Genomic DNA, 27,965 nt, shown 5'->3' with positions numbered 1-27,965 from the left:
TTCTGATTCCTGCCATCACTTCCTGCGATGAAAGGCATGAGGACAAGGAACAAGAGCCTTTTTTAAGCTTTTAGCTTTTAGCAGCAGTTCATCTGGATCCATTCAGATGAGAACTTGGAGGCTTCCAGTCTGAGGAAACAGGATTGACTGAGAAATTGGTAAGCTGAGGTTAGCTGTGGCTTGTTCTGTTTCTCTGATCATTCAGCATTCACCCCAATACCTGGCTCCAGGTTTTTTTTTTAATAAGAACTGTTAAGATTTGTGCTACACAGGGTCAACAAGTCAAAATGACAGCCTACAGAATGGGAAAAGATCTTCACAAGCCCATATCTGACAGAGGGATGATCTCCAAAATATATAAGGAACTCAAAAAAGTAGACATCAAATTACCAAATAATCCAATTTTAAAAATGGGGTACAGATCTAAACAGAGAATTCAAAACAGAAGAATATTAAATGGCAAAAAGAAATTTAAGGAATTGGTCAAAATCCTTAGCCATGAGGGAAATGCAAATCAAAATGACACTGATACCATCTTACACATGTCAGAATGACTAAGATCAAATCCATTAATGACACCTTATGTTGGAGAGGATGTGAAACAAGGGGAACACTCCTCCATTGTTGATGGAGTGCAAACTTGTACAGTCACTGCGGAAATCAGTAGAGCAGCACCTCAGAAAGTTAGGAATCTACCTACATTAAGACACAACGATACCACTCTTGGGCATGTACCCAAAAGATGCTCAATCATGCCATAGGTCACTTGCTCAACCATGTTTATAGCAGCATTATTCATAATAGCCAGATCCAGAAAACAACCTACATGGCCCTCAACTGAAGGATATAATAATATAAATGTGGTACCTTTACACAATGGAATATTCCTTAGTGGTAAAAAAAAAAAAAGTGACATCATGAAATTTGTAGGCAAATGGATGGAACTAGATACTCAGGGATGTAACACAGACCCAGAAAGACAAATATGGTGTGTGCTTACTCTTAGATGGATATTAAATGTAAAGCAAAGGGTAGCAGGGATGTAACAGCTAGACCATGTGACATCAGCGCATGGACATTCTACTGTCTCCTGGAGAGCCCTGGCATTCCATGTGATGTCACCAGTGTTGTGGCAACACCAACTGTCATTGGGGCATTGGGGTAGTGTCTCATGTTTCACCTACAGACATGCTGACTAGACTGAATAGGATTCTTGGGAGACAGGATGGCGAGCACAGGGAGATCAGAGGGAGGCAGAACGAAGATGGCCTTCAGTCTACATGTCACACATCAAGAAACAAATGGTTCTGGGGAAAGCACAGTGAGTCCTGGGAAAGCGATGAGGAGCTTCCTGAAGGAGGAAGGCTTCAGCTGATCCTTTCAGGAGTGGGGCTCAGGAGGGGAGAGTTTCTGAGAAGCAATGGGCCTATCCTGGTCCGCTGAGTTCTTCAAGAGCAGACCCAGAGTTGAGAATTCCCCATGGTTAGTTTGGCAGAGAGCCAGGGATGGTCAAGGCTGCAGCTGCTGTGCTTCGACCGCCTTCAGTTAATTCTGAGTGGCAAAGACTGCAACAGGAGGCAAAGAATGCAACAGGAGGCAAAGAATGCAACAGGAGGCAAAGAACCACTAATGCGGTATCAGAATGGGATGTTGTTGCACTTTATGTCTGATGTAAATACCAAGGAGGGAAAGTTTCCATCCATGTACCCAGGTCTGAGACATTCAGTTCCTTTTAGTCATGGACACAGGTTGTGAGGGCTGTTAGGCGAAGAGCACTAGGGACTCCTGGACTTCTTTGCATCTCATCAGGTATGAGATAACAATTCCAAACCAACATGGCTGGCCTTGCTTATGTCTTTCAGGGCCAGTGGGGCTGCAGTAGGGGCTCAGGCATATATCTAGCCATAGTGATTAGAGACAGACACATGGCATATGAGGCCCAGCTTAAGGAGAGCTGCTCTAATCTTTGAGGGCTTCACTGGGTTCCATGCTTTTCCTCTTCCTCAGGCCTCCTCTTGGGACACCACATGATCTTCTTGGCTTATGCCATGCATCTCTACAAATTGACTTGTGTTTATGTACCTACAGGGACTGCTAGGAAGGCATCATCCACACCCTTCTTCCTCACTGAGCAGGAGCAGCAGCTGAACCAGGTGGAAAAACTGGAACTTCAGCTACAGATGATGATGAATGACAGGAATGAACTGCGTGAATTCCTGTCCCATTACAACAATGAGTTGAACAACAGGTATTCATCATGCCCTGGTCTCTGGTGAATGTCTTGACCCTACTGTGTCAATTCCAGCAGTCCTTAGGTCACTGGAAGCTGCACCTGCAGGGTGACCTGCACAAGTAAATTTTCCTAAATGCATCTGAGAGGCAGAACTGTAGGAGTGAGATGGGACACAGGCTGTTCTGATTCCTCCTTATGAAAACCAGAGCCTGTGGCCTGAATCACAATCCACAGAGAGGGGCAGTAGGGTGTAAGATCACAACATGCATTTCAAGAGGCCTTGACAGGTGTTGGCTTGTAGGAGATGCTGGGTGCTCTGAGTTTCTATATTTGACATGATATTTATTTTTGCTCGTTGCTCTGGGAGCAGATTGGAAGGCCTGGTGATCCTTCTTGCTACATCTGTGTGTGAATGGAAGGCCTGGAGTCCATCCCAGCCCCTCTCTGGTCTTGTTCCTTGTACTGTGAGACAATGCCACCCACCTGCATTTCTCTGACATCCTAATTGTGTATGGGTTTATTTGTGTGTGAATTGCCCTATTAGGGGCCCAAATATCACAAATATGGTAGTGGCAGGTTTTGCCCTTTTCACCTCCCTCTCCCTTGATAAGCCATTAGATTAGATTCCTAAATTTAGTCCCCAAAGTTCATTCCCTTTTGTGGACACTGACTCATTCTTGAAACTAAAAAAAAAAAAAAAAAAAAAGAAAAAGAAAAAAAAAAACTAAACACCAAAGTCCAACAATCAAAATTCATTACTTGGCTACACTTGCCAACCTGTCCAATCAGATCTCAGCAACTCACCCTAGCACAGACTTAACCTTTCTATTTAAAATCCCACTGCTGAAAAAAGCCTGCTGCGTGTTGTCTGCCTTTGCCTGACCCAGAGGCAGGCTCCCAATGCCATGCTTGCTCTGCTGGGGAAATGCATCTCTTTATGCTCAGGATTTGGTCACAGTGTGTTCGGTACTGTCTCTGGGAGGCTCCCTTAAAGTGTGTGTGTGTGTGTGTGTGTGTGTGTGTGTGTGTGTGTGTGTGTGTGTGTGTGTTGTGTGTGTGTGTGTGTCCCTTCAGATCTTCTGAGTTAAAGACTGATAGTAGGCCTGAGGATTTGCCTGATTCAAAGATTTCAGGTGATATAAGTGCTGAGACCAGGGAGCTCCACTTTGAGCTTCACTGTTCTCAGTCTTTGTGCTCACCCTGGTGCCTCAATGGAATCCTTTTGGGAGTTTATAAAGCCATCCCCATGGAGTGCCTCATGCATGGCAATACTGATAATGAGTTCTGGTTATCCTTGTAAGGACAAAGCATTTCTGTTCTCACACCAGTGGAAATGTCATCACAGATTTCAGGTAGGCCCATACTGGTGGACCTTCTTAGAGTGCCAGTCTACCACTGCAGGCCTATTGAGGAAGCTCATATAGCCCTGTCTCCCTCCTTGTTGACACCCAGCCTTTCCTGGCACTGGGGCAGGGTAGCAAGTCTAACGCACATCAGGAGTTCCCAGTACATAGGATTCAGGGTGGGACATCCAGTAGGCTAGGGTAGTGCAAAATACAACCTTAATTCATGGGGTCCCTGAGGCCTAAGTTCACAGGGTTCTTTGCTACTGGGTATATGCCCTACCACAGGCTGAATTTGGAGCATGAGATGCAGAACACAGAGCATAAGAAGGATATGTCAGATGTGAAGAAATTACCCAAGGCAATTAGTGAGGCCTTGTACAAGTGCATAGAGCTGAGTGAGAAGACCAAAATCTACCAGTGAGTGCCTGACTTGGGTGGACTCCAGAACTTGGTAAGGACTGCTTCTTGTTGTCTGAAGTTTCTCAAGTCCTGCCTGACCCCGTTGCCAGGAGGAATCTGTCCCACTTGCCTCCTGCAGCAAAATGGTCCCAAATAAACACACAGAAGCTCACATTACTTACAAAATATATTACCAATGGCTTAAATTTCAGGCTAGCTATCTTTATCATCTTAAATTAACCAAATTCTATTCATCTGTGTTTTCCCACATGGCTGCTGAATGCCAGGCTGCTGGCATGTTGCTCCTTGGGTGGCAGCTGGCATCTCCTCCACCTCTGCCTTCTCTGACTCTCATGGACTTTCATGCCTAGCTCCTTCCTGCCTTGCCATAGACCAATGCAGCTTATTTATTAACCAATGGGAGGAATACATATTCACGGCCTACAGAAAAACATCCCACAACATCTTCTTTCCTTCTCCACTTTTAAACCAAAGTAAGGGCTGTGGTTCTAGTCTGTTTACTTCTTAGCAAGCAGCCTGCCTTATCGCTCTTGGACATGTGCCTCCTAGACTGAGTTCTCCTAAGTGTTAAGAGTCTGAGAGCCCCTCCCAACTTTTGCCTGTCAGCTTCTGGAACTTCTAGACAGAAAATATAGTTTGCACCATGAATGGTTTCTGTGGCTTTGGCAGGAGCTTACATAGCTGGTTTCTATGGGACACATGGATGGAAAGTATTCCTGTTGGGTCTTCTGTCTCCCTCAGAGAATGGTTTTCCTCTACCTGTTCATGTTTTCCTAATACTGTGAACAGTTAAGTACATGGGTGTATGTGCGGGAGGTAGCAGATCCAGTCTTCAGAGGTACATTGATCTCTTTTGCTGTCAGGGTCTTCAGAAGTAGTGTAAATCTTTCTGGAATTTGGCTATTCTCTGGCTTTGGTCTGCACCTGAATGATACTGCCATGGCTAATGAGGGCTCCAGCCCAGGGCTGTTGGGGATGGGAACATGGGACCTTGCAGGAATCATGGTATTGGGAGGCAGGAGTGACAGATGGAATCGGAGCATATCATTTCTTGTGATATTTCAGCACCCTCTACAGTCAGCACCTGAGTGAACAGATTCAGCTGAAGGAAAAAGTGAGAATCTTGCTAGAGGACAAGAAAAACCTACAGGGGGAGCAGATTTTACTACAAGAGTCGCATGCGGAGGCAAAGAGGCTCTGTGAAGAGTCCCATGAGAAGATCTATGACCTCTGGACAAGGTAGCTGCAGGCAGTTTGAAGCACCAGGGCCCACCTGGCCACCTGTCTGACCATACACACACATACACATACACACATGTAACCATCTATTCAATTACCCAACTGACCCATCCCATCCAATAGTTCACTTCTGTAATCATTCGCAATTCTTTCTGGGAGTTAGCCTCTTAGGCAAGCAAACCCTACTGCTCTGCTGGAAACCACAATCCATTGAGGGAGACAGGTCAATCACATACCACTCACCTGTATGTCAGTATTGGAGGAGCCGTGCTATGATGGTAGCCACAGAGATCTGAGTGAGTCAGGTCAAAAGTCTGGGTCTCATTTGCTTTGCAGGGGTCATGTGAGATCCGAGGCAGACACAGCATGCAAGGAGGAACGCCCCCTGAAAAAGCCAAATGACCGGGGCTCATAGACATCTTTTTGGGTGCCATATGGCCTTTTACCCTCTTGTTCCCAGACTGCCATGGTGTTCTCTTTACCTGGCCAAGCTCTTGGTTCACAGTGACAGAAACTAAATTAACAGCTTGTCAGTACTGTTTGCTGTGAGTGGTATTGGCCAGTTCTCCCATCCTGGATCTTACATTCAGAAGCTCACAGGGATGTGGCAAGGGCTTATGACAGGTGGGGGTCAGGGTGACAGATTTGAGCCAACTGCATCAACATAGCCTACAGAGACACAGCATGCTTCCCCAGGCATTTTTAGTCCAAAAAGATGCAGAACTGTGGGACTCACTTATAACAGCTAGTGTGAGGAGTCTACAACCAACTGGCAATGTCATCCCCATCCAGTGTGATGTCCTCCTCATTGCGTTCTGATCACTTATGATTTGAGGGGTGTTTGTCTGAGTATGCCTGTCTGAGGGTGTATATACATCTGTGAGTGTTTTGGAAGGTCTGATGATGACATAGAGTGTCCTCTGTTGCTTTCTCCCTTATGCTCTTCAACCCGAGTCTCTCACTGAATCTGACAATTTCTGTTCTGGCTAAGCTGGATAGCCACAGATCTTTGGATCTCCTGTCTCCTCACAGTAGAGCATCCTGTCTTTTTTGTCTCATTTCATTGCTAAATGGTTCATTTGTTCAGAAAGAGAACTGACTTGTTGGTTTCCTTTCATTTTTAAACATTTTTATTACTTTGGAATTAATGCATCTTATGCTAAATAACAAAAATCAAACAATGGAGCTAAATTAAAAATTAAAAAAAAAAAACTTGTTTTCTTTCACAGCGTAGAGGTAACTTCCCAGGAAAGGTTTGTTTTGTCTACTGGCTTCACAACATGGAACCTGATATTTTGAAGCTCACTCTTAGGACAGAGTCCAACTCATAATTGTATAGAGTGCTGGATTTTAGTGCTGTGGATGACCTAAATAACCTTCCACTGACTGGCCTGAGACTATTTTCATATAATGTGCACTGTAATCTGGTCAAAAGTTGTTGGGTAATGACAATGGGTGACTTCTAGTCTCTGGTGCTGTCGATGTCTTCTGTGGAGGAGTCTGGGTAAGTTTAGTGAGGAGACTATGATGGTTCAACTTAAATCTATCCGGAGGCTTCATGTCCCACCCTCTTCCCCCAGCATGTGGTTTTGTGTGGTCCAACTCAGTTGTGCAGAGGTTGTTACTTCTCTGTACGATCAGTGAGTCTGGTGATAAGAACTTCCTGGGAAGGGAAATAAGTTCAGGCCAGGGCAGATGAGGCTTGTTAACAGCAGGTAGGACTACCTGGTTAGTTTAAGTTTGGTTCAGTTAACCTTGTCCTTGGAGCTGGCCTGGCCTTTATTCTCAGAGAAATTCTGAACTGCAGAGGGGCATATGGCTGCATCCCAGCCCAGCAGAAGTCCCACAGCTATGCTGAGGTATGAGATGAGGTTGTCTTAGGGCACCTCTTAGGCTCATCATACTCTCAAGTACCCACTCCATGTTGTGTCTGTAGCACTCAGAAACTGCTTTTATTCCAAACTTCTTCATCCTGAGTTAAATTCAGCCTGATGGAGAGTTGGGAGAAATGAGAACTCTCATTGCTAGTAGTGTAAAATGGTGCAGCCCTGTGAGAAGCTATGTGCAATTATTCAGAAAGTGGAACTGCAGTCTTCAGGTGGAGCATTGATTCCAGAATGGAAAGTGGTGTCCACAGAGAATAGGGGACAACAGGGATACAGCAGGACTCATCAGAACAGCCCAACTAGAAACTCTTCAGATACCCATTACTGGTGAGTGCAAACATACAATGTGGTCCATGGGATATTGTTAAGTATGTAATAATATATGTAGTCATTTGGCCGTGAGTTAGTCAACCTCCTGTTACTCAAAGAAATCCCTGACACAATCAACTTACTTGGAGGAAAGGTTAATATAGACTCCGGATTGTTGAGATTTTCTAGTTTTCTGAGCTCGTTCCTTTGGGCCTAAATGGAGGCAACCTGTGGTACAGAGATCTTCTTCAGGAGGAAGCTGCCCTCCTTGGAGGCACTGGGAAGCACTGAGTGAGAGCAAGGGGCTGGTCCACTGCCATTCAGTGGTCCTGTGCTGGGGAACTAAGCCTTCAATGCACAGACTGGGGAAATTGCTAGGAGAGCTTAGATTACAGATCAAAGAACCCTGGTGTTCACCTGTGTGTGTACAGGTTTTCAAGGCAAGCACTGCATTGACTTATCTACCCACTGAGTTCTCCCAGGTCACCAGGCATGAACATGTTATACAGACACACAAGCAGGCTGTACATCTGCACATATAAACTAAAAATAAACTGAAAAATTATCAAAACCGAGAAAAAGCACACAATATTCTCCACATCCCTGTGCTCAGAGTATGCTGTGTTTCCTGCCTCTGGGCAGGAATATGGGTAGAGAGGGTGTAGGTTAATGAAAGGTAACTTTGTTCGCCATAGTATCACAGGTGATCTCTTCTTACATAAGAGTTATCAGGAAAACTAAGTGTGGATGGAATGTAGTGTGCTTGTATGTGTGCATCCACATGCATGTGTGTGCTAGAGAGAAAGAGAGAGAGAGAGAGAGAGAGAGAGAGAGAGAGAGAGAGAGAGAGAGAGAGAGAATGCATGTTTATGAACATGGTTAGGACAACCTACCCTAAAAACAAAATCTTTATATGAACAGGAACATCAAAGACTTGAGGAAAATCTTCAGTCCCTGATGAAGCAGAAGGAGCTGGCTGTTCACCAGACAAAGGGACTTGGCAGTAAAGCTGCAGCATCACTTCACTGTGTCCCAGATGAGGTAGGAGCTCTGGCTTCCAGAAGCAGGTGGATCCAAGTGGGTCAGCTATACCTGGATCTCCATCCTCTTTGAGTTTTGTCAATTGGCAAAGCTGCCAGCCACCCCAGGGAAAGAAACCCTCAGAGTGCCATTGCTGGCTCAGTCAACGGGAAGCAATATGCTCTCTCCTTGGTCTTATGGGGACTGTGTCCCCTTCTTCCTTTCTGAGAATTCTTGTATCCTCTTGTATCTCATCTCTTAGATTAGATCTCCCCACAAATATTCCCATGACAGCCAGAAATGTGGAAAGGAGGATCATTGATCATGAAGGAAAGTGTGTCCCCTGCATCTTTTCCATCAGGAACATCACGTTTAAAGGGAAGTGTCCACCTTTTGCAAATCTACATAAAGCACACTCCTGCTGATTGCAGGATCTCTGCAGTGTTTATCAGTTTCTCATGAGAAGATTTACTCTTGGTCATAAACAGAGTAGGAGCTGACAATTTAATCCCATGCAGGGATCTAAGCTGTAGGAATAAACAGAGCCTTCTTTGCATTGCTGTTTAGGCTCCACTGGAAGGCAGGCATAGAGTTTTCCAGGAGGATCACATTCACCTGGTGGTATCTAATCAAGGCCAGGGATATCTTTCCTGAACTGTGCCTAAGACTTTAACATACTGATATTTCTCCAAAATGAAGTCTTTGGACTGTTGGAGAAATATGCTGGTTTTTTTCTAATATAGCACAGTATGTACTTACCAGTTCAACTTCTAGCAGTTTTTAAAAGCTGAGAAAAAATCCTGCCCAGGTGCTCTCTGACCCTCTTCCCTTAGGGAAGCAAGGAATAAACTCAGGTGAAAGGTAATGCTCGATTGTCTAGCTGAGTAGAGTTGGTGGGGGATCAAAAGCTGACATGGCAGGTCCCCACCAGGCTTGTGCCCCAGCTGCCTTCCTCCCCTAGGTTTGAAAACCTCCAGCAGGAACTGGAGCAGACCACAGCCCAGGAAGAGGGCCTCCTGCAGATGGAGCTGCTGGGGCAGAAACACTAAGTTCCAGGCAAGTAAGCCACCATTGAGCCCCATCCCCAGCAGCCAGGGTATTCATGGGGTGTGTTTTCTTCCTTAACTTTCATTTACTAGGGATGAATAGGCCCTGATTGTTCTTGACAGTGGCACAGCAAAACTGTTTCTGAATCATATTTTCTATGCTGATTTTCCATGACAGCACCTCTTCAGAAAACTGAGAAGGCTGGAAGAAGCCAGAGACACCTTGAAGGCATGATATTCTACACTCCAGGTTCACGGCCTCCTCAGAAAATGCTATCCCTTTTCAGCTGTGAACTCACTAGTGAGGCAAATATCAACCCTACTACCAGGCGATCCAGCCACAATCTGATCCACATCTATGGCTCACTATTCCCAGACAAAAGATTGTATCACAAATAGTCTGAGATTCAGAGGACACAACACAAATTACTAAGAACCCTGACATCCATCAGCACGTGGCCACAGTGAGGGGCAAAACAAAATGAAGAGGACATGTGGGTGAGCAAGAGTTCTTCTGTCAGCTTCCTATCAAGGGCTTTGACAAGCTGACTCCATATGTGATGGGAAATCTGACAAGAAAGACTGTGTTAACATCACACTGCCATCGAGACAGACCACACCCAAAAGCATAAGATTCTCTCCAGTGCAGTGCTGAAGCTGACTTGTGCAAGCTGACTTGAAGCCATGTCATGTGCAAGTTTTGCTGAAGATTATTCACTGCAGAGAATAAGCTAGATCCTCACCTCACTTGCTCTCCCATAGTGAAATTCCAAGTGATCCTGAAATTTGCTTAATTTTTTGTTTATATGTTGGGATATTTATGCTTTGGATTTTGGTGTTCTTCATTCTGGTTTAAGGTTTTGTTAATTTTTGTTATTTCTTATATTCTTGTCATTGTTTTAATAGTTTGCTAAGGCTATACATTATATATAAGGACTGCTGTTTTGAAAGCCCCCATTGAGTATAATGAATGTGTTTTATGAATAAAATGCAATTTGAAACTTCACTCTGAGACTCTTCTTTAGGCAGGTGAGGTTTCACACTCCTGTAAACCCTGAACTCTCAGGCTTTGATGTATCTCAGTAAGTTCCAGGAATCTTGAGCTGCACAAGGATTTCCCAGCCATGGGTCTCAGAGCTATTGTCAGGCCCAAACTACACTAAAAATTCTATACCTGTATGGTTCATTGGTCAGGGTTTTATGGTGTAACAGAATGAATTTCTATATATACAAAAGGCTATGTTTTAGAATGACTTAGAGGCTGTGGTCCAGCTAATTGAACATTGGCTGGCTATAATGGCAAAGTCCTCGAATCCAGTACTTGCTCAGTCCACTATGCTTGATGTCTCAGCCCATCAGCAGTATAGTCTGGAATCCCAAAGCAGTTGGCTCCAATGCCAGTGAAGGAATGGACTTGCTAGCAAGTTGAGAGCAAGCAGCTAAAGAGCAAAACTCCCTTCTTCCATTTCGTTATATGGGCTTCCAGCACAAGGCCTGGCTGAGATTACAAGTGGGGTTTTGGGGCTCAAAACATCTGAGTAAATAGGTGTTTCTTTCCTCATCAATATCCAGATTAACAGAATGCCTTTCTAATGTAATGATCAGGATTACATGTGGATCTTCTCTCTTCAAATAAAGCAAAAATACCTCACAGGCATGCCCCTCCATTTTTGGGTTTTAATGAATTTCAGATGTAATAAATTTGACAAACAAAAATATCTCTCACAATTGAACCCTTGTCAACTTGACACACAATTATATCTTTTGATGTCATGATTAATTTCCAAATGTAAAACAATAACCAGGTCTTAATATTGCCTAAACATGATATAATTATTCCAAGTACAACACGAACACATTATGTATTAGAACAGCTCAAAATTGTGTCTAACATGATTTAATTATCCCTTGTAGTTGGAGTTTTCCTGTGTCCACCCAGCTCCTTCAGCAGCTCAGACCCAAGAAAACACACAGAGACTTATATTACTTATAAACTGTTTGGCTGTGGCAGGCTTCTTGCTATCTAGTTCTTATGTCTTAAATTAACCCATTTCTATTAATCTGTAAGTTGCCATGTGGCTTGTGGCTTACCGGTACTTTACATCTTACTTCTCATGGTGGCTGTGGCTTCTCCTGACTCAGCCTTCCACTCCCAGCATTCTCCTCTCTGCTTATCCTGACAATACTATACTTCCTGCCTGGCTACTGTCCAATCAGCGTTTATTTTTTTAATCAATCACTCAGAGCAACACATTCACAGCATAAAGAAAGTCATCCCCAGCAACTGCAAACACATTATAAAATTAGAATAAGTGGCAATGTCCCTGGAGGGACATTATTTAGTATCTCAAATTTAAAAATGATAACCATCAATATTCTCCCTCTTTGGGAATATATTTGGTTTTATTTATTTGTTTATTTTTGTTTTTACATCCTAACCAAAATTTCCCCTCCATTCTCTCCTCTCAGTCCCTCCCCCAACCTCCACTCTTCCTGTTCCCCATCCATTCTTCCTTCTCTTTTTTCTCTTCAGAAATGGGCAGACCTCCTGTGCATATCTGCCTTCCATGTTATATCAAGTTGTGGTGAGACTAGGCATGACTTCTTACATTAAGGCAGGACATAGCAATTCAGTAGGAAGAATGGGTCCCAAAAGCAGGCATTAGAGGCAAGCCCTGCTCCCACTGTTAGAAGTCTCACAAAAAGACCAAGTTATACAACTGTAAAATATATGCAGAGGACATACTTCAGTCCCATGCATACTCCCTGGTTGGTGGTTCAGTCTCTGAGTCACTATGAGCCTAGGTTAGTTAGTTCTGTGGGATGCTTGTGGGGCTCCTGACCCCACTAGCTGCTACAAATATTTAATTGTTGGTTCATTATTTTATGTGCATTGGTGTTTGCTTTCATGTATGCCTGTGTGAGGGTGTCAAAACCTCTGGGCCTGGAGTTACAAACAGTTTCGAGCTGCATAAGATTTTTTTCATTATTTCTAAAAATTAAGTATTTCATATGACGAGTGTATACATATTCTCTGATTGCTGTTTAAAATGATAACATCTATCTATTTACTTATTTAGAGACGAGGAAATAAATACATACATACGATAGGGAGAGAATGAACATACAATACATGCCATGCCATTTTATCATTCTGTTCATATGGTGGTCAATGAACAAATTAGGAAGGGTAAGCGTTTTCCTTCCACCAAACTAGCCATCTCATTGGCCCTTCCCTGGTACTTTTCATGATCAACTCGTGTCTTTCTGCCTTAGAGTGTTTTCTTGTGGTTCTGAAAGTTAGAGAATATTTTAATATTAAAGGGCATTGTGAAAAATTTGTGCAGAATTTTGTTTCAAATGAATGATACTGTTAATAAACATGACAGGCACTCAGAGGTGAAGGCAGGAAAGAGAAAACACATCAAGCCAGCCATTCGAAAAGTTCTGCCTCCTTGGCTGGTGTCTGGAAGTTAGGATTTCAGTTTACCTTTATATTTATATACGTATGTATATACAGTTAGATATGGTTGTACATATTAGGTATATCATATAGATACTTATAAAAATATGCACATAACTATACTCATATTTCTGCATACAACATGCATACCACACACATGCATACCAATGCCACAAAGGTTGTTTGTTTATATTTAGTTTCTTGCTATGCCAATTTATTATACATCTAATTTAATTTCAAAGTATAATTTTGAGTGTGTGTGTGTGTGTGTGTGTGTGTGTGTTTGTGTGTGTGCATGCAAAGGTGTAGACACATACATGTTTTTAAATGTATGAATGTGGGCACATATTTGTGTGTATTGTATAGAAACAAGCATGTGTGTATTGTTGCACAACACTGATGGTGCCCTCATCCTTTACAATGGGGTAGTAGCACTGTTACAGTGGGGTGGGGCATGCTTGATCATGCTTCACTCTGTGCAAGGAACTTGCATGCTTCTAGAGCACTGATGTTGTCTACCATGTTACTAAAAATGTGTAGATGGTTCAGCATCTTTCTTAGATGGAGATCTACAATCTATGTCACATGTTAAGTCCCTCAGATACCATTTGACACCAAGCACAGATAAGTTTTCCGTTTCTCCTTCCTCCTCCACTGCTATTTGAGATTACAGTAAATCACCCCCATCAAGTAAGTTTAACAATGCTTCCTAGCTATCCAGAACTTGGTGAAGAGCAGGAAATTGTGGGTTCCCAGGTTCCAATGATGCTGACAGGAAGATGCTGTAGCCTTCGGGCACCTCCCCTAATTACCAGTCCAAAGACATCTGCATAGCTTGACCACCTTTGTGCTTCGCTGAGCAGAGAGTGGCCTTGCCTCTGTGACACTACACAAGCAATCATTGTCATGGTTACATGTGTGCCCTTGACAAGTTGACAGCTCACTCTATTAAAGTTGGCTGTGATTCACAGCAATACTAACATGAGCAGAAATCAATTTCTGGTAATTCAGTGCAAACATTCTTTGTGGGAAGACGTGATCTTACATCAGTGAGTGGACATAACAAGGAGCTTTCTTGAAAGAGATCATGAAGTCATGCTTCATTGTTCCAGGGATTTTCAAGGTAGAAGACAAATGACATTTTGAGAAGTGTTTCCATAGCAAGGACAAGAGGAACACCCTCTAATGCATTCCATGAATGATATAAGGGGGGGGGGACACCATACCCACACTGCATAAGAGGCCTCATGAAGATCTGTACAACCCTCATGTGCCTGCCTATCAAGGCAGCATTTGGATCAATGGAGGACCAGTCTCTGCTGTTAAATTAACTGCCTGTGATATCCCTTCATGGGAGCAGACCACAGAAGGAAGGAAAGGCAGCAGAGACCTTGTTGGGACTCTATTTTGTTATCTTTACTGAGAAGCAACAATTTGCACATTGTGGCCACAGTCACTAATGCAGCAGCAAGGACTCCCCAAGCACCACTGTCTCCTCCCTACTTCACCTTTCTATTTGTGTAATATGTAGTTTATTTCATCTGGAGTCTGCGCTGTGTGTTGGTGTCTGTGCCCATTTCCCTTGGAAAGAGTCAATGTTCCTCAGAATATACTTGAGATGTAAGAGAAGAACAATAAATACAGTCCTCTATCAATATCCACATGTTATTTTTATTCAGAATGGCTGAGCATAATCCAAGGCAGATTACAAATACAAAGTAGCTCCTGTCAAACCTCCACTCAAAAGTATCCACTGCTTCAACCCTAAAGAATAACAGGTACCAACAGTCCCAGAGTATCAATATAACCAGGCTTAACTCTAACACAAAAACTGCCTGGACACAGCCACACCCTTAAAGTACCCCAGGCCAACATGGCCCCTGAAAAGGCTCATGGTAAGCACCTACAGTGAAAGAAGACCAGGATTAACCATTAAACCATGAGGTCAAGACAGAAGTATTCCAAGGCCTAAGGATGAACCTGATGAAGACCAGAAATAATGTCTACATTAGCAATGGCTTCCCTCACCCAGAAAGGCCAGGGACCAACCCTTGGAATGAAAAGGCCAAACCTGACCTAAAAGAGGCCTTCACCAAAACCTGAAGCTGCATAAGCTCTGGCTCAGAGGAAAACCAGAGGTATCCCTAGGCCAGTCCATTAAATGGAAGAGCCAAGGGCAAAGGAGAAGAAGAAAAAGTAACAAAATGAAATGAAACAAAAAGAAAAGATAAGAACACTCATGCCTAACCTTGACCCTGAAGAATTCTGGCCCCAACCAAGAGGGAGATGATTCCTATGCTATCCCTCGGAAGAAAAAGACCTGGCTCAAAGAAAGAAAAGGAGAGTATCCATGCCCCAACTTTACCTGGACTGAAGCCAGGGCCTTCACCAAGATGAGAAGTTGGCCTCAGCACACCTCTGACCCTGAAGAAGACTGGGCCAAACTAAGGAATGACGTGGGCCCAGACCAATCCCTCAAATGAAAGAGGCCGGGGGACAAAGCAGGAAAAGGAGAATGCAAAAGTGCTAACACTTACCCTAACAAAAGCATGAACCAAAACAGGGAGAGAGGACGACCTGGGACATTCTCCAAGGACCAAATGAGGAAGCAGGTCTGGGGCAAATATTGACTGGGAAGAATTAGGAGCTCATACAAAACTCATAGAACAAGCCAGGCAAAATCAAAAGTGGAAATGTTACAGGCCAACAATAGACCTTCATGAAGATAAACCACAAACTCTAAAATCAAGGGATCTCCTGCCAACCCAATGAGAGATGCGTGGTCAGACTTAATGTTGACCCTAGGAAGCACACTTTGAAGAAACAATTTAAATGGAACCTGCTCCAACCACCATGGAGAACTCTACCTAGGCCAAACACTGATATCAAGTAGCCAAGGACCAAGCCCTGTGTGAAAGGTGTCCAGGCAATCCAAGAGAAGAAACATCCTGACCATAAACTGCTATCAGTGGAGACCTGCAGCCTACTGAGCAAGAATTAAACTCAGAATCCCTGAACTTTGAGGATGTGTGGGCAGAATATTCTCTTCTTCATCCAACACCCAAACCAAAAGGGAACCAGAAACACCTCAATTGTTGTCAATTGAGCTGATGGCTCCCTTACAGATGAAAGCAAATGGACGTCATTAACATATTTAGTAGTTAGAGGGAACCTTGAGGCACACTGATCCCAGACTTGAATTTCACTCGATATTTTACAGCCAATCAAGGCTGCAAAAGAGACACACAGAAGAATGTTTATTGAAGATCTTAGACTCACAGACTTCATGTACAGATATAAGTTGACATCCTGAGTACCAACTGTGTGGATCACATACATTCCATTTACACTTATCATCCTCAGTACATGCAAGCCAGGATGTACCACTCACCATAATGATCCAAGCTCTCATCTGAGTAACGAATGAATATGGACATAGCATAATACAAATGATGTTATATGGCATGATGTATTTTTCTGATAAAACTCCAAATCTTGACTTCAGCTGATATTTTTAGGAACAAACAAATCTCAAAAGTAACATAGGAATAACCCTTCCTACCAAGAAGCTCAGACTAAGCCAAAATCTGCTTCAATGATTCTTTTCAACTTCTTTTAACAGAAACATGGTCCATAATGTTCTTTTCTTACAAGATTTCAGAGAGATGAACTTAATATAAAATATTATGTCAATTGTGGAAATGATTTCTCAAAGAAGGATCCAATTGTATTAGTTTTTAAAGTCCCAGGATGATGTGTAATGCCAATCACCAAAGCAATAACAAATACAGACTTTTCTCACATATTGTCAGATTTCCTCCCATATTTAATTTTTTTTATTCTGACTTTTCTTGGTTAACATTCTGGAGGGACCCACTTCATCCTCACTTCTCAACTGCAGGCACTTCCACATTTCATTTCATCAACTTGCTGCATCTCCTCCTTCCTTAAAGAATTCCAGACTAATCATTGAGTGGGGTGTCCTTGTGCTGGTGAGCTCAATGCTAGCAACCCCCCCACTAAGTCTGTTGTTTTTATAAAAATAACATCCTCCAAAGACAAACACGATCTGTCCAACACATTCTAGGGAAGTCTATGAGATGGCATCAGACATTGGTAGTCTTAAGTCCTCCATTTCCCTCTGACTTCTCTCTTAAAAGTCAGGCGAAAGCCGGCCGGTGGTGGTGCACGCCTTTAATCCCCGCACTCGGGAGGCAGAGCCAGTCGGATCTCTGTGAGTTCGAGGCCAGCCTGGGCTACCAAGTGAGCTCCAGGAAAGGCACAAAGCTACGCAGAGAAACCCTATCTCAAAAAACAAAAACAAAAACAAAACAAAACAAACAAACAAAAAAAAGTCAGGCGATGGGGATTTAGTTCAGTGGTAGAGTGCTTGTCTAGCAAGCACAAGGCCTTAGGCTTGATCCTCAGCTCTGAAAAAAAAAAGTGGTCTAAATTTTATCTTCAGAGTGTCTAGCCTGTTGCATATTCCTGACCCAGAGACTCTTGCCTCTCCATTACAATAACCCATATCACCATGCAATAACTCAGCCTGTTTTGTCACAACCTTTCTGTATCATATGCTGTATCCAGGGTTCCTTGTTCCTTTTCTAGAGTTCTACACAAAACCTGGAGCATTCATTTAGAAAGATTCTTGGGGATCCAGAATGCCAGGGCTCCCTGGATGACCAGTATTTGTTCCACCTCACCTCACATATCAGCCTAAAGTAAAAGTGGGACCACTGAGAAACAATTAAAATGGAACTAAATTTGAGGGCTATTTCTGAGAACCAGAAGTCCTAGAATTGTCCAGATTCAAAGGGCTACAGATGCTGAAAGAAAAAATCCAGAGTTCTTCACCCATAACAAGTTCTCTGACCAATATGGGAAAAAAGAACAAACGTTCTGAGTCCATTCTGCCTTCAGTGGACACAATAACCATTATATTGTATAGCCTGAAAAACTGTATATACTCAATCTATTTTTCTTTCTTTCTTTCTTTCTTTTTCTTTCTTTCTTTCTTTGTCTCTTTGTTTCTCTTTCTTTCTTTCTTTCTTTCTATCTGTCTATCTATCTATCTATCTATCTATCTATCTATCTATCTATCTATCTATCTTTCCATCAGCTATCTCCATTCTTCAATCCATCTATCCATCCATGTATCCATGCATCCATCTTCTCCTACTACTACTCTTCCTCTTCTATTTCTCCTTCTTCTTGCTCTTCCCTTATTCATCCAGGATATTATAATCATTTTTGGCTCACTAAGTTTTTACAGGGCCTTATAAAATGCTAGTTACATTATAACAAACAAAAACTTTTTTCTATGGGTTTTATTCTCCATATTTTCCCACCCGAAATCTTTGTAATCCATATCTTCCCCAGCACTTGCTGAAATGTGACATTCCTTAGATCTCTGACACTGCGACACTAAAAATCTTGTGTAAAGGTGTGTTTGTTAAAGAATGCAACTGTGCTTCAAACCAGCTAAAAACCTACATCTAAAAACTTGATACTTTAACAACTTGCAAACACATCACCTTAGTTTGTTTTTATGACAAATGTAATTTAGATATAATGAATTCAATGAGTTGATATATTCAGTGTTTATTAGTTCTTCATTAGCCATGAAGTTCACAAAAATGTTTTCTCACTAAATAAATTTTTGTCTAGAGGTAAAATCCATAGAGTTTTCTAAATGGAAATGGAAAGATGTACACAAAGCCAGGAAATAGAGTTAATCATAAGTCAAATGTTTTATGGAAGATAAAAAAAATCAAGATCATTTATGAAACTGCTGTATTCATTAAAATTCCTTAGGCCAAAATTCAGTGCACTTGTATACAATTAGGATGTAATTCTCTGTTTGGAATAAAGGCGATAGAAGATGTCACATAGTTCAACCTTTTATACAGAGAAAAGGAAAATCCATGCTAGAACTTGCATTTGAGAGCCTTAAAATGGCCTACAAAAAGAGACTGTCTTAGTTAGGGAGTAATCTGTCTCTCAACTGCTTGAATTACAAAAGACTTTCAAAAGATCAATGAAACCTCCTGCCAAAGCTTGGCGCATGGGATTGTAGGCTATGAGAACAGATGAGATCAATCTGAGTGCTGTAGAGTAGGCTATGTAATCTAGTGAAATCTGAGAGAGATTATTCCTGATGGACTGGCTCACAGGAAGCATTGGGGATGCTTGGTTATCACAGGCAGAGGTCTCACACAGACTGGAAGATGATGAAGGAAGGATAGGGTTTTCCTGATAAAATACATATGAGAGAAGCAGTGCTTTATGGCCAATTCACTGACCATGATGGAGCACTGGGCTGTGCTTACAGAAGAGGTCAAACATAAAATGGTTGATTCACCAGGGACTTCAGGACTGGTGTTTGCCATTAGTGCCTTTGCAGAGCTCCATGGGAGAATGTGAACTTGTAGAAACAACTAACATTTTAAGGAAAGGGTAAAGTGTTGTGTAACAGTTTTCCTTTTTATGACATGAAATAGTTTTCTATTATTTTTGAGATTACTATCTCCTCTCTTTCATCCTTCAAACCCTCCCAATACTTTTCCTTGCTCTATTTCTAATTAATGACCTCTATTTTCATTAATTGTTGCTACATGCTTATACATATATGTGTATGAAATATATATATATATCCATATAGTTATATTTCCTAAATGTAAACCAATCATTCTGTATGGCTAGCATATATGTTATCAGAAATGACCCTTTGATATTGAGTATCCAACTGGTGTACTCTTCCCTGGGCAGGACTATTTCATTAAGTCTCAGAAAGTTCTATGAAAAAAGAGAAGAGGTTCATAATATCCAGCAATTAAATCATGGCTGGGAAAGTTGAAACTTACAAGAATTACAAGGCCCTTCCACTTCCAAGGTTAAATGGGTGATAACTAAGGAGAACTGAAGAAAGGAGACCCTCTGTCCCATTCAGCTGCAAACAAGTCATGCAGCCACATTCAGAGTTCTAGTCCTCATGAGTCACCCATTCTAATGTGAGCCTTTGTGATGCCACACATTAGAGTAATTCATATTCCTATAAATAATCCCATACCTATACTCCTGTATTAACCTCAATAAACTCATTAATTTGAGGGAAAAGGAATCATAGTCTTGCCTGGGAGGCAGACAGATAAAGAAAGGGGAACTGATAAGTAATACAAATGGCCAACTTTGATGAGAGCTTCCATCCTGCCCCAGAGTTCCCATTTGGACAAGAGTGCTCCCATCTGGACAAGAAAGAGAGACTTCCTGAATCTGTCAGCTCTGTCTGAACCAAGTGCGCTGATAAGACCAAGAATGAACCACAAGGAGATGGGCAGATGTCAAGGCAGAAGTACATACAACAAAATGAAGAGAAATACAGCATCACCAGAACCTAGCATGCCTCCAACATCTAGACCTGAACATCAAAAATTGGAAAAAACAGAAGAAAACAGCCTTATGAATAACATCATGAAGAAGGTAGAGGCTTGTATAGAGGAAAAAACAAAAAAAAAATCGGAAGAACGCTATAAACAACTAGAGGAAAGGGCAAACAAATTAGAAGAAAACAATAAAGTCGTGGAAGAAAACAATCAAGTACTGAAAGAAAATCATGAAAAATCAATTAAACAAATAAAGGAAACATTCCAAGACCTGAAAAGGGAAATGGAAAAAATGAAGAAGACACAAACTGAGGGAATGCTGGAAATAGAAAATCTGAGTAAACCATCGGGAACTTCAAATGCAAGTATAACCAACAGAATGCAAGAAATGGAAGAGGGGATCTCTGGCATTGAAGATACAGTAGAAGAAATAGATTCATCAGTCAAAGAAAACACTAAAGCCAACAAAGTCATGAACCAAAATGTCCAAGAAATTAGGGACACCATGAAAAGACCAAACCTATGAATAATAGGGATAGAAGGAGATGAATACCAACTCAAAGGCACAGAAAATATATTCAACAAAATCATAGAAGAAAACTTTCCCAATTTAAAGAAGGAAATGCCTATGAAGATAGAAGAAGCCTATAGAACACCAAACTGACTAAAACCCAAAAAAAGCCCCCTGCCACATAATAATTAAACAACTAAACATACATAATAAAGAAAGTATATTAAGAGCAGCAAAGGAAAAAGGCCAAGAGACCTATAAAGGTAAACTTATCAGAATAACACCCGATTTCTCAATTTAGATTTTGAAAGCCAGAAGGACCTGGTGAGATGTAATGCAGACACTAAGAGACCATGCATGTCAGCCCAGACTAATATACCCAGCAAAACTTTCAGTCATCATAGACGGAATGAACAAGACATTCCAAGACAAAGCCAGATTTAAACAATACTTATCCACAAACCCAGCCCTACAGAAAGCGCTAAAAGGAAAATTCCAACCTAAGGAAGTCAGATACACCCTTGAAAATACAGGCAATAGATAAAGCCACAGCTGCAGTAAACCCCAAAGAAGAGAAGTACATACACACTACCACCAAAAAATAACAGGAATTAACAATCACTGGTCATTAATATCCCTTAATATCAATGGACTTAATTCACCTATAAAAAGACATAGACTTACAGAATGGATACAAAAGCAGGACCCATCTTTCTGCTGCATACAATAAAAAAAATCTCAAATTCAAAAACAGACACTACCTAAGAATAAAAGGCTGGGAAAAGACTTTCCAATCAAACAGTCTTAAGAAACAAGCAGGTGTAGCCATCCTGATATCCAGCAAAATAGTCTTCAAACTAAAATCAATCAAAAGAGATCAAGAAGGGCATTACATACTCATCACAGGAAAGATCCACTAAGATGAAGTTTCAATTCTGAACATTTATGCCCCAAACACAAGGGCACCCACATATGTAAAAGAAACATTACTATAGCTTAAACCACATATAAAACCCCACACATTAATAGTGGGAGATCTCAACACCCCACTTTCATGACTGGACAGATCTCCCAAATCGAAACTTAACAGAGAAATAAAGGACTTAACTGATGTCATGACCCAAATGGACCTAACAGATATCTACAGAACATTCCATTCTAACAAGAAAGAATATACCTTCTTCTCAGCACCCCATGGAACTTTCCCTAAAATGGACCACATACTTGGACACAAAGCAAATCTCAACAGATACAAAACAATTGGAATAACCTCCTGTGTTCCATCAGACCACCATGGTTTAAAGTTAGATTTCAACAACAACAAAAACTACAGAAACCCTACAATCTCATGGAAACTGAATAATACTCAACTGAATCACCAATGGGTTAAGGAAGAAATAAGAAAGTAATTAAAGACTTCCAAGAGATCAACGAAAATGAAGACACCATATACCCAAACTTATGGGACACTATGAAAGCAATGCTAAGAGGGAAGTTCATAGCACTCAATGCCCACATAAAGAAGTGGAGAAATCTCATACTAGTGACTTAACAGCACACCTGAAAGTTCTAGAACAAGAAGAAGCAAAGTCTCCCAGGAAGAATAGACACCAGGAAATTATCAAAGTTAGAGGTGAAATCAATAAAATAGAAACTAAGAGAACAATACAAAAAATTAATGAAACAAAGAGTTGGTTCTTTGAGAAAATCAACAAGATAGACAAGTCCCTATCCAAACCAAAAGACAGAGAAATAGAGAATTCAGATCAACAAAATCAGAAATGAAAAAAGGGACATAACAACAGACATTCAAGAAATCCAGAGAATTATCAGGTCATATTTCAAAAACATGTACTCCACAAAACTGGAAAACCTAAAAGAAATGGACAATTTTCTGGATGGATACCACATACCTAAGTTAAATCATGACCAGATAAATTATTTAAATATTCCAATAACTCCTAAGGAAATAGAAACAGTCATTAAAAGTCTCCCAACGAAAAAAAAGCCCAGGACCAGATGGTTTCAGCACAGAATTCTACCAGATCTTCAAAGAAGAGTTAATAACAATACTCTCTAAATTGTTCCACACAATAGAAACAGAAGGAACATTACCAAACTCCTTCTATGAGGCTACAATTACCCTGATTCCTAAACCAAACAAGGATACAACAAAGAAAGAGAATGACAGACCGATCTCCCTCATGAACATTGATGTAAAAATACTCAATATAATACTGGTTAACATACTCCAAGAACACATAAAAACAATTATCCACCATGATCAAGTAGGCTTCATCCCAGGGATGCAAGGGTGGTTCAATATATGAAAGTCCATCAATGTAATACACCATATAAACAAACTCAAAGAAAAAAACACATGATCATCTCACGAGATGCAGAAAAGGCATTTGACAAAATCCAACACCCCTTCATGAAAAAAGTCTTGGAGCAATCAGGAATACAGGGAACATACCAAAACATAATAAAGGCAAATTACAGCAAGCCAACAGCCAACATCAAATTAAATGGAGAGAAACTCAAAGCAATTCCACTAAAATCAGGAATGAGGCAAGGCTGTCCACTCTCCCCATATTTATTCAATATAGTACTTGAAGTTATAGACAGAGCAATAAGACAACATAAGGAGATTAAGGGGATACAAATTGCAAAGGAAGAAGTCATGCTTTCCCTATTTGCAGATGACATGATAGTGACTTGAGTGAATCCAAAGATTCCACCAAGGAACTGATAAAGCTTATAAACACCTTCAGCAACATAGCAGGATACAAGATCAACTCAAAAAAAATTAGTAGCTCTCCTATATACAATGGACAAAGAAGCTGAGAAAGAAATAAAAGATACATCACCCTTTACAATAGCCACAAATGACAAAAAATACCTTGGAGTAACACTAACCATGCAAGTGAAGGACCTATATGACAAGAACTTTGAGTCCCTGAAAAAAAAAAAAGATAATGTAGAAGATGTCAGAAAATGGAAAGATCTCCCATGCTCATGGATAGGAAGGACCAACATAGTAAGAATGGCAATTTTACCAAAAGCAATCTATGGATTCAATGCTAGGCTCCAGTTGGAGCTCCGGGAGTCTAAATAGTGAGAAAGAGGAGGGTTTATATGAGCAAGAATTGTTTAAACCAAGGTTGGATCAAGCACAGGGACAAATAGCCAAACGAATGGAAACACATGAACTATGAACCAAAGGCTGAGGGGGCCCCAACTGTATCAGGCCCTCTGAATAGTTGAGACAGTTGATTGGCTTGATCTGTTTGGGAGGCATCTAGGCAGTGGGACCGGGTCCTGTGCTCATTGCATGAGTTGGCTGTTTGAAACCTGGAGCTTATGCAGGGACTCTTGCCTCAGTCTCGGAGGAGGGGAGTGGACCTGCCTGGACTGAGTCTACCCGGTCAATCTCAGTCCTCGGGGAGGAGGCTTTTGACTGGAGGCGGTGGGAATGGGGGGTGGGCTGGGGGGAAAGGCAGGGGGGCAGGAGTGGGGAGAACAAGGGAATCCGTGGCTGATATGTAGAAGTGAATGGTATTGTAAAATAAAATAAAAGGAAGAAAGAAAGAAAGGAAAGAAGGGAGGGAGGGAGGGAGGGAGGGAGGGAGGGAGGGAGGGAGAGAGAGAGAGAGAGAGAGAGAGAGAGAGAGAGAGGAAGGAAGGAAGGAAGAAAGAAAGAAAGAAAGAAAGAAAGAAAGAAAGAAAGAAAGAAAGAAAGAAAGAAAGAAAGAAAGAAAGAAAGAAAGAAAGAGAAAAGAAAAAAACAAATGGCCAACTTCTAGCTTCCTTCTTATTTTCTGTACTGAGACAGAGGCTCAGTAGGCTTTGTCTTCCACCAGCAGGCTGCCTCTTCCAGCTGTCTGGTTCAGGACAGATAGGTGTGTTCACAGTCAGTCCTGAACACTGTCACCTGGAGCTGCAGGGGATCACAGCTCTTGTGAGTGAGCAATGGCTATGTTATGTCCAAAGGACAGCATGTCACAGCAGTTCCCTCATGCTCAGTCAGGACATTCAGGACCCACTTCCAGGATGTTTCCTATCCAAGGGGAAGTGGTTGATCTACAGGTCCCATTTTGGAATGAGCATGCATGATCATTTCAACATTTTGAAGTTATGAGGCTGTGCATTTGCTGCTGCATACCACAGAAAGAGAACCTCTGGCCAAGACTGAGAGCTGAAGAGATCTATGTGTAAAACAAAAATATTTACAAAGCAGTTGCTACTACACGAAGTAACAATGGTAGCATCATCTAAAGGGCTATGACCTGTCAAGCCGGTGTCTTTTGACCAGGTAGACAGTACCCTTACTAATTCCTTCCTATAGTGCAGGCCTCACCAGATCAGAAGGAAGTTAATTACACAGTAATTCTGATGCCAATATTACACCAGTGATTTTCTCATATTCTGTATGCTACCACTTAAATTATATTTTCTTATGCTGAAATAAAAAGTCTTAATTTCATGAGATCCTATTTGTTGATTTTTGGTCTCATTTACTATTGGACAAGAGTCCTATTCAGAAAATCCTTACCTGTGCTTAGAAGTGGGAGTATTTTCTCTACTGTGTCCTTTGGCATTTTCAGGGTATCAGTTCTATGACACATTTGGTGCAGAGCTTGTGTATGGTAGAAGACAGAGAGCAGAGTTTCAGTTTCTGCATGCTGAAAACAATTTTTCACAATCAGCATATCTGAGACAGTATCTCAAATGCCAACAAATATATGAACTACAAATATGGGTGCAAAGTTAAACTAGGTACTCACAAGTACATTCTCCTTACCAAATGGACCACTTTGAGTTCACCAGCCATGCAGTAATATGAGGTCCAGGTCTGACCACTCTTAACAATGCATGGCAACCATTTCAATAGAATAAATTGTGAGCAGGACTTACAGCCTGGCTCAAATACTATAGACTCTGTGGTCATTTTCTTGGATCCCAGACCCATTTGTCACATTAGTAAAATAATATTCAGATTGTTCCATAATTCCAGCTTTAAGTGTCTTTAAAATGATTACATTTTTCACCAAATCTAATTTTTTAAATGCTGCAAATGAGGTGGAAAAAGAACATATACATTTTGTTCATTGTAAACTAAAACATTCCAGGTACAATGAATGATGTAACGATGGTTATGAATGAAAATTTAACATAGTCATCCCTGCTGTACCACTCCAGGGTGTTCACACTGATCGAAATGAATGACGCTGAATCAGTACATATGTAAGGTGAGTTTGTGTGTAATTTTTTATCACTGCACTACCTGCAATAGATGATTCAGGGAATGAGCTCAGAGAACCACCATTATATGAATGACTAAAGACCACACAATATGCATAAATAATGCAAGATAATTCAAAATAAAATTATAGAAAAAAGTTGCATAATTTTCAAGAAAATTGTTCCAACTATGTATCATCAAGTTTAGAAACAGACAACTCTCCAAAAACAATTAACACATATCTTCTCTCATAAATGGAATCTAGAAAAATAAGAAAAGGGTTAAAAATTTTTGAAGTGTGAGGGGAAATATTTTAAATGGAGGGAGTATAACTGGGAAACAAGGTAGTGTACAGAAACAAATGACTTATTTTATATAATTAAAATGTACACAATAATAAGATTAACTTTAGAAGTAACAAAACAGAAAAAGAATTACTTATTTGCACAAGGGCTCATATATTTTTGTCCCAGACAGCAGGGCTTCAACAGGTTCTCGACCACCCTAAGGACAGAATGATAGGGACAGGAGACACAAAGGAAATACACCAAGTCAAGATTCTGATCAAGGTGCCACTTTATTTTTCTCCAGGAGGGTTTATATAGTTCCTACAGGGTAGGGGGAGCAAGAAGCTTTTATCTGCAAAAGGTGGTGCAAACTAACAGGATGTTCATGTAGGATGTTTAAAGGGTGAAAGGGTCAAGGGCTCTGACTCAATGTCCTGTTGCTAGGCAACCTGACTGTAAGATGATCTAGTTCCCTGTCTTATGGGGGGGGGGTCTGTATTTTTCCACTAACTAGAGATTCTGTCCTTGTCCCTGACATATTTTTACACAACTAAACATAATGACTACATTTTTACTATCTTCCAAACTTCTCTTAAGGTTTTTGAATGATGGGGCTAGAGTTGGCCTAACAGAAAATCGCACACTGTACTCTTTTGAAGGACTTGAGTTCAGTTCCCATCACCCATCACAGTGACCTATAATCAAACACCAATATCTCTAGTTCTAGGAAATCTGGATCCTCTTCCATCTCTGTGGGAACTTCACTCATGTGTACATACCTACAAGTCTAATCACATATGTGCAATTTTCAAATCATTGTTTCATAATGTCTCGGTTTATTTCATGGACCCAGGGAGGCAGAGAGACTTGCACCCATGAAGTCCATGATGTCAGTTCATTCTCCTACTCTCAGTTGTAAGAATAAAGGATTGTCACCAAACAGAATGTAAGGACTATAAGGTCATTCTGGAACCCAGAACCATAAAAAGATAGTGCCAGGGAAATATAAAATAATGGGATCATGCAAGAAACCTGAGTTGTACAGAGTTGATGCAAATAAATCTGCATAAATTTTAAACTTTATAAGGGATTTCTTAGCATTTCATTAGATTTAGTCAATAGAAGGTACAGTGTTCCATCACCATATTGTCATTCATCATGTGTATTTAATTAAGAGAGGTTTACAAAAGTTGAATTCCACCATAACAAAAGACAGAAATTTTGGCACAAATAATCTGTAAAATATAAACTATTATTTGGCTCAGCTGATATAACACACAATGGATGAGCTCCAGAGGTCTGGTAGCTTTCTGGCACTTTTAGCAAGGAAGGAGCTCTGAGTTTAGTAGCTCTGAGGCCTTCAGTGCCTGAAAAGCGGCTATTAATTTTTTAAAAAGATGTCTAAATAACAAGCTAGGTAAGGGGATAAATAGAATGATAAACTGATCCCAAAACCAGACACAAAAGACATTTTGGACAGAAACAGTGAACTTAAAACAATCAAGATAGAAGACTCAAACTAACCATGTAACTGCATTAAACATAAAGGTCTAGATGGGAGAAATCACCAGAGAA

The 27,965-nt window shown here is 41.1% G+C and overlaps 1 protein-coding gene and 1 long non-coding RNA gene across 5 annotated transcripts; one reads left to right on the top strand and one right to left on the bottom strand.

Annotated features, from left to right (window-relative positions):
- Positions 1-1,126: 1,126 nt before the first annotated feature.
- LOC121825460 (uncharacterized) lies at positions 1,127-16,776 on the top strand. Of its 4 annotated transcripts, none has more exons than XM_076560682.1 (7): positions 1,127-1,321; positions 2,089-2,248; positions 5,065-5,248; positions 8,355-8,474; positions 8,716-9,509; positions 9,678-10,272; positions 16,070-16,776. In XM_076560682.1, the coding sequence occupies exons 1-3, from the start codon at positions 1,189-1,191 to the stop codon at positions 5,240-5,242; spliced, it is 471 nt and encodes a 156-aa protein (XP_076416797.1). In that variant the 5' UTR covers positions 1,127-1,188; the 3' UTR covers positions 5,243-5,248; positions 8,355-8,474; positions 8,716-9,509; positions 9,678-10,272; positions 16,070-16,776. The 4 variants fall into 4 exon arrangements, with proteins under 4 accessions (XP_076416797.1, XP_076416798.1, XP_076416799.1 ...); XM_076560683.1 differs by having other exon boundaries at positions 1,130-1,321; positions 9,415-9,509; XM_076560684.1 differs by lacking the exon at positions 8,716-9,509 and having other exon boundaries at positions 1,130-1,321.
- LOC143270512 (uncharacterized) lies at positions 12,544-25,543 on the bottom strand. Its single transcript, XR_013047695.1, has 2 exons — positions 25,414-25,543; positions 12,544-12,792 (listed from the first exon to the last, which is right to left on the bottom strand). It is a non-coding gene; the product is annotated as an uncharacterized LOC143270512 (long non-coding RNA).
- Between the last annotated feature and the right edge of the window lie 2,422 nt (positions 25,544-27,965).

Source organism: Peromyscus maniculatus, chromosome 23 (assembly GCF_049852395.1).
Source record: "Peromyscus maniculatus bairdii isolate BWxNUB_F1_BW_parent chromosome 23, HU_Pman_BW_mat_3.1, whole genome shotgun sequence".
Lineage (NCBI taxonomy): Eukaryota > Metazoa > Chordata > Mammalia > Rodentia > Cricetidae > Peromyscus > Peromyscus maniculatus.
Note: the sequence above shows the minus strand (reverse complement) of the source record. Positions and strands in the feature narration are given on the sequence as shown.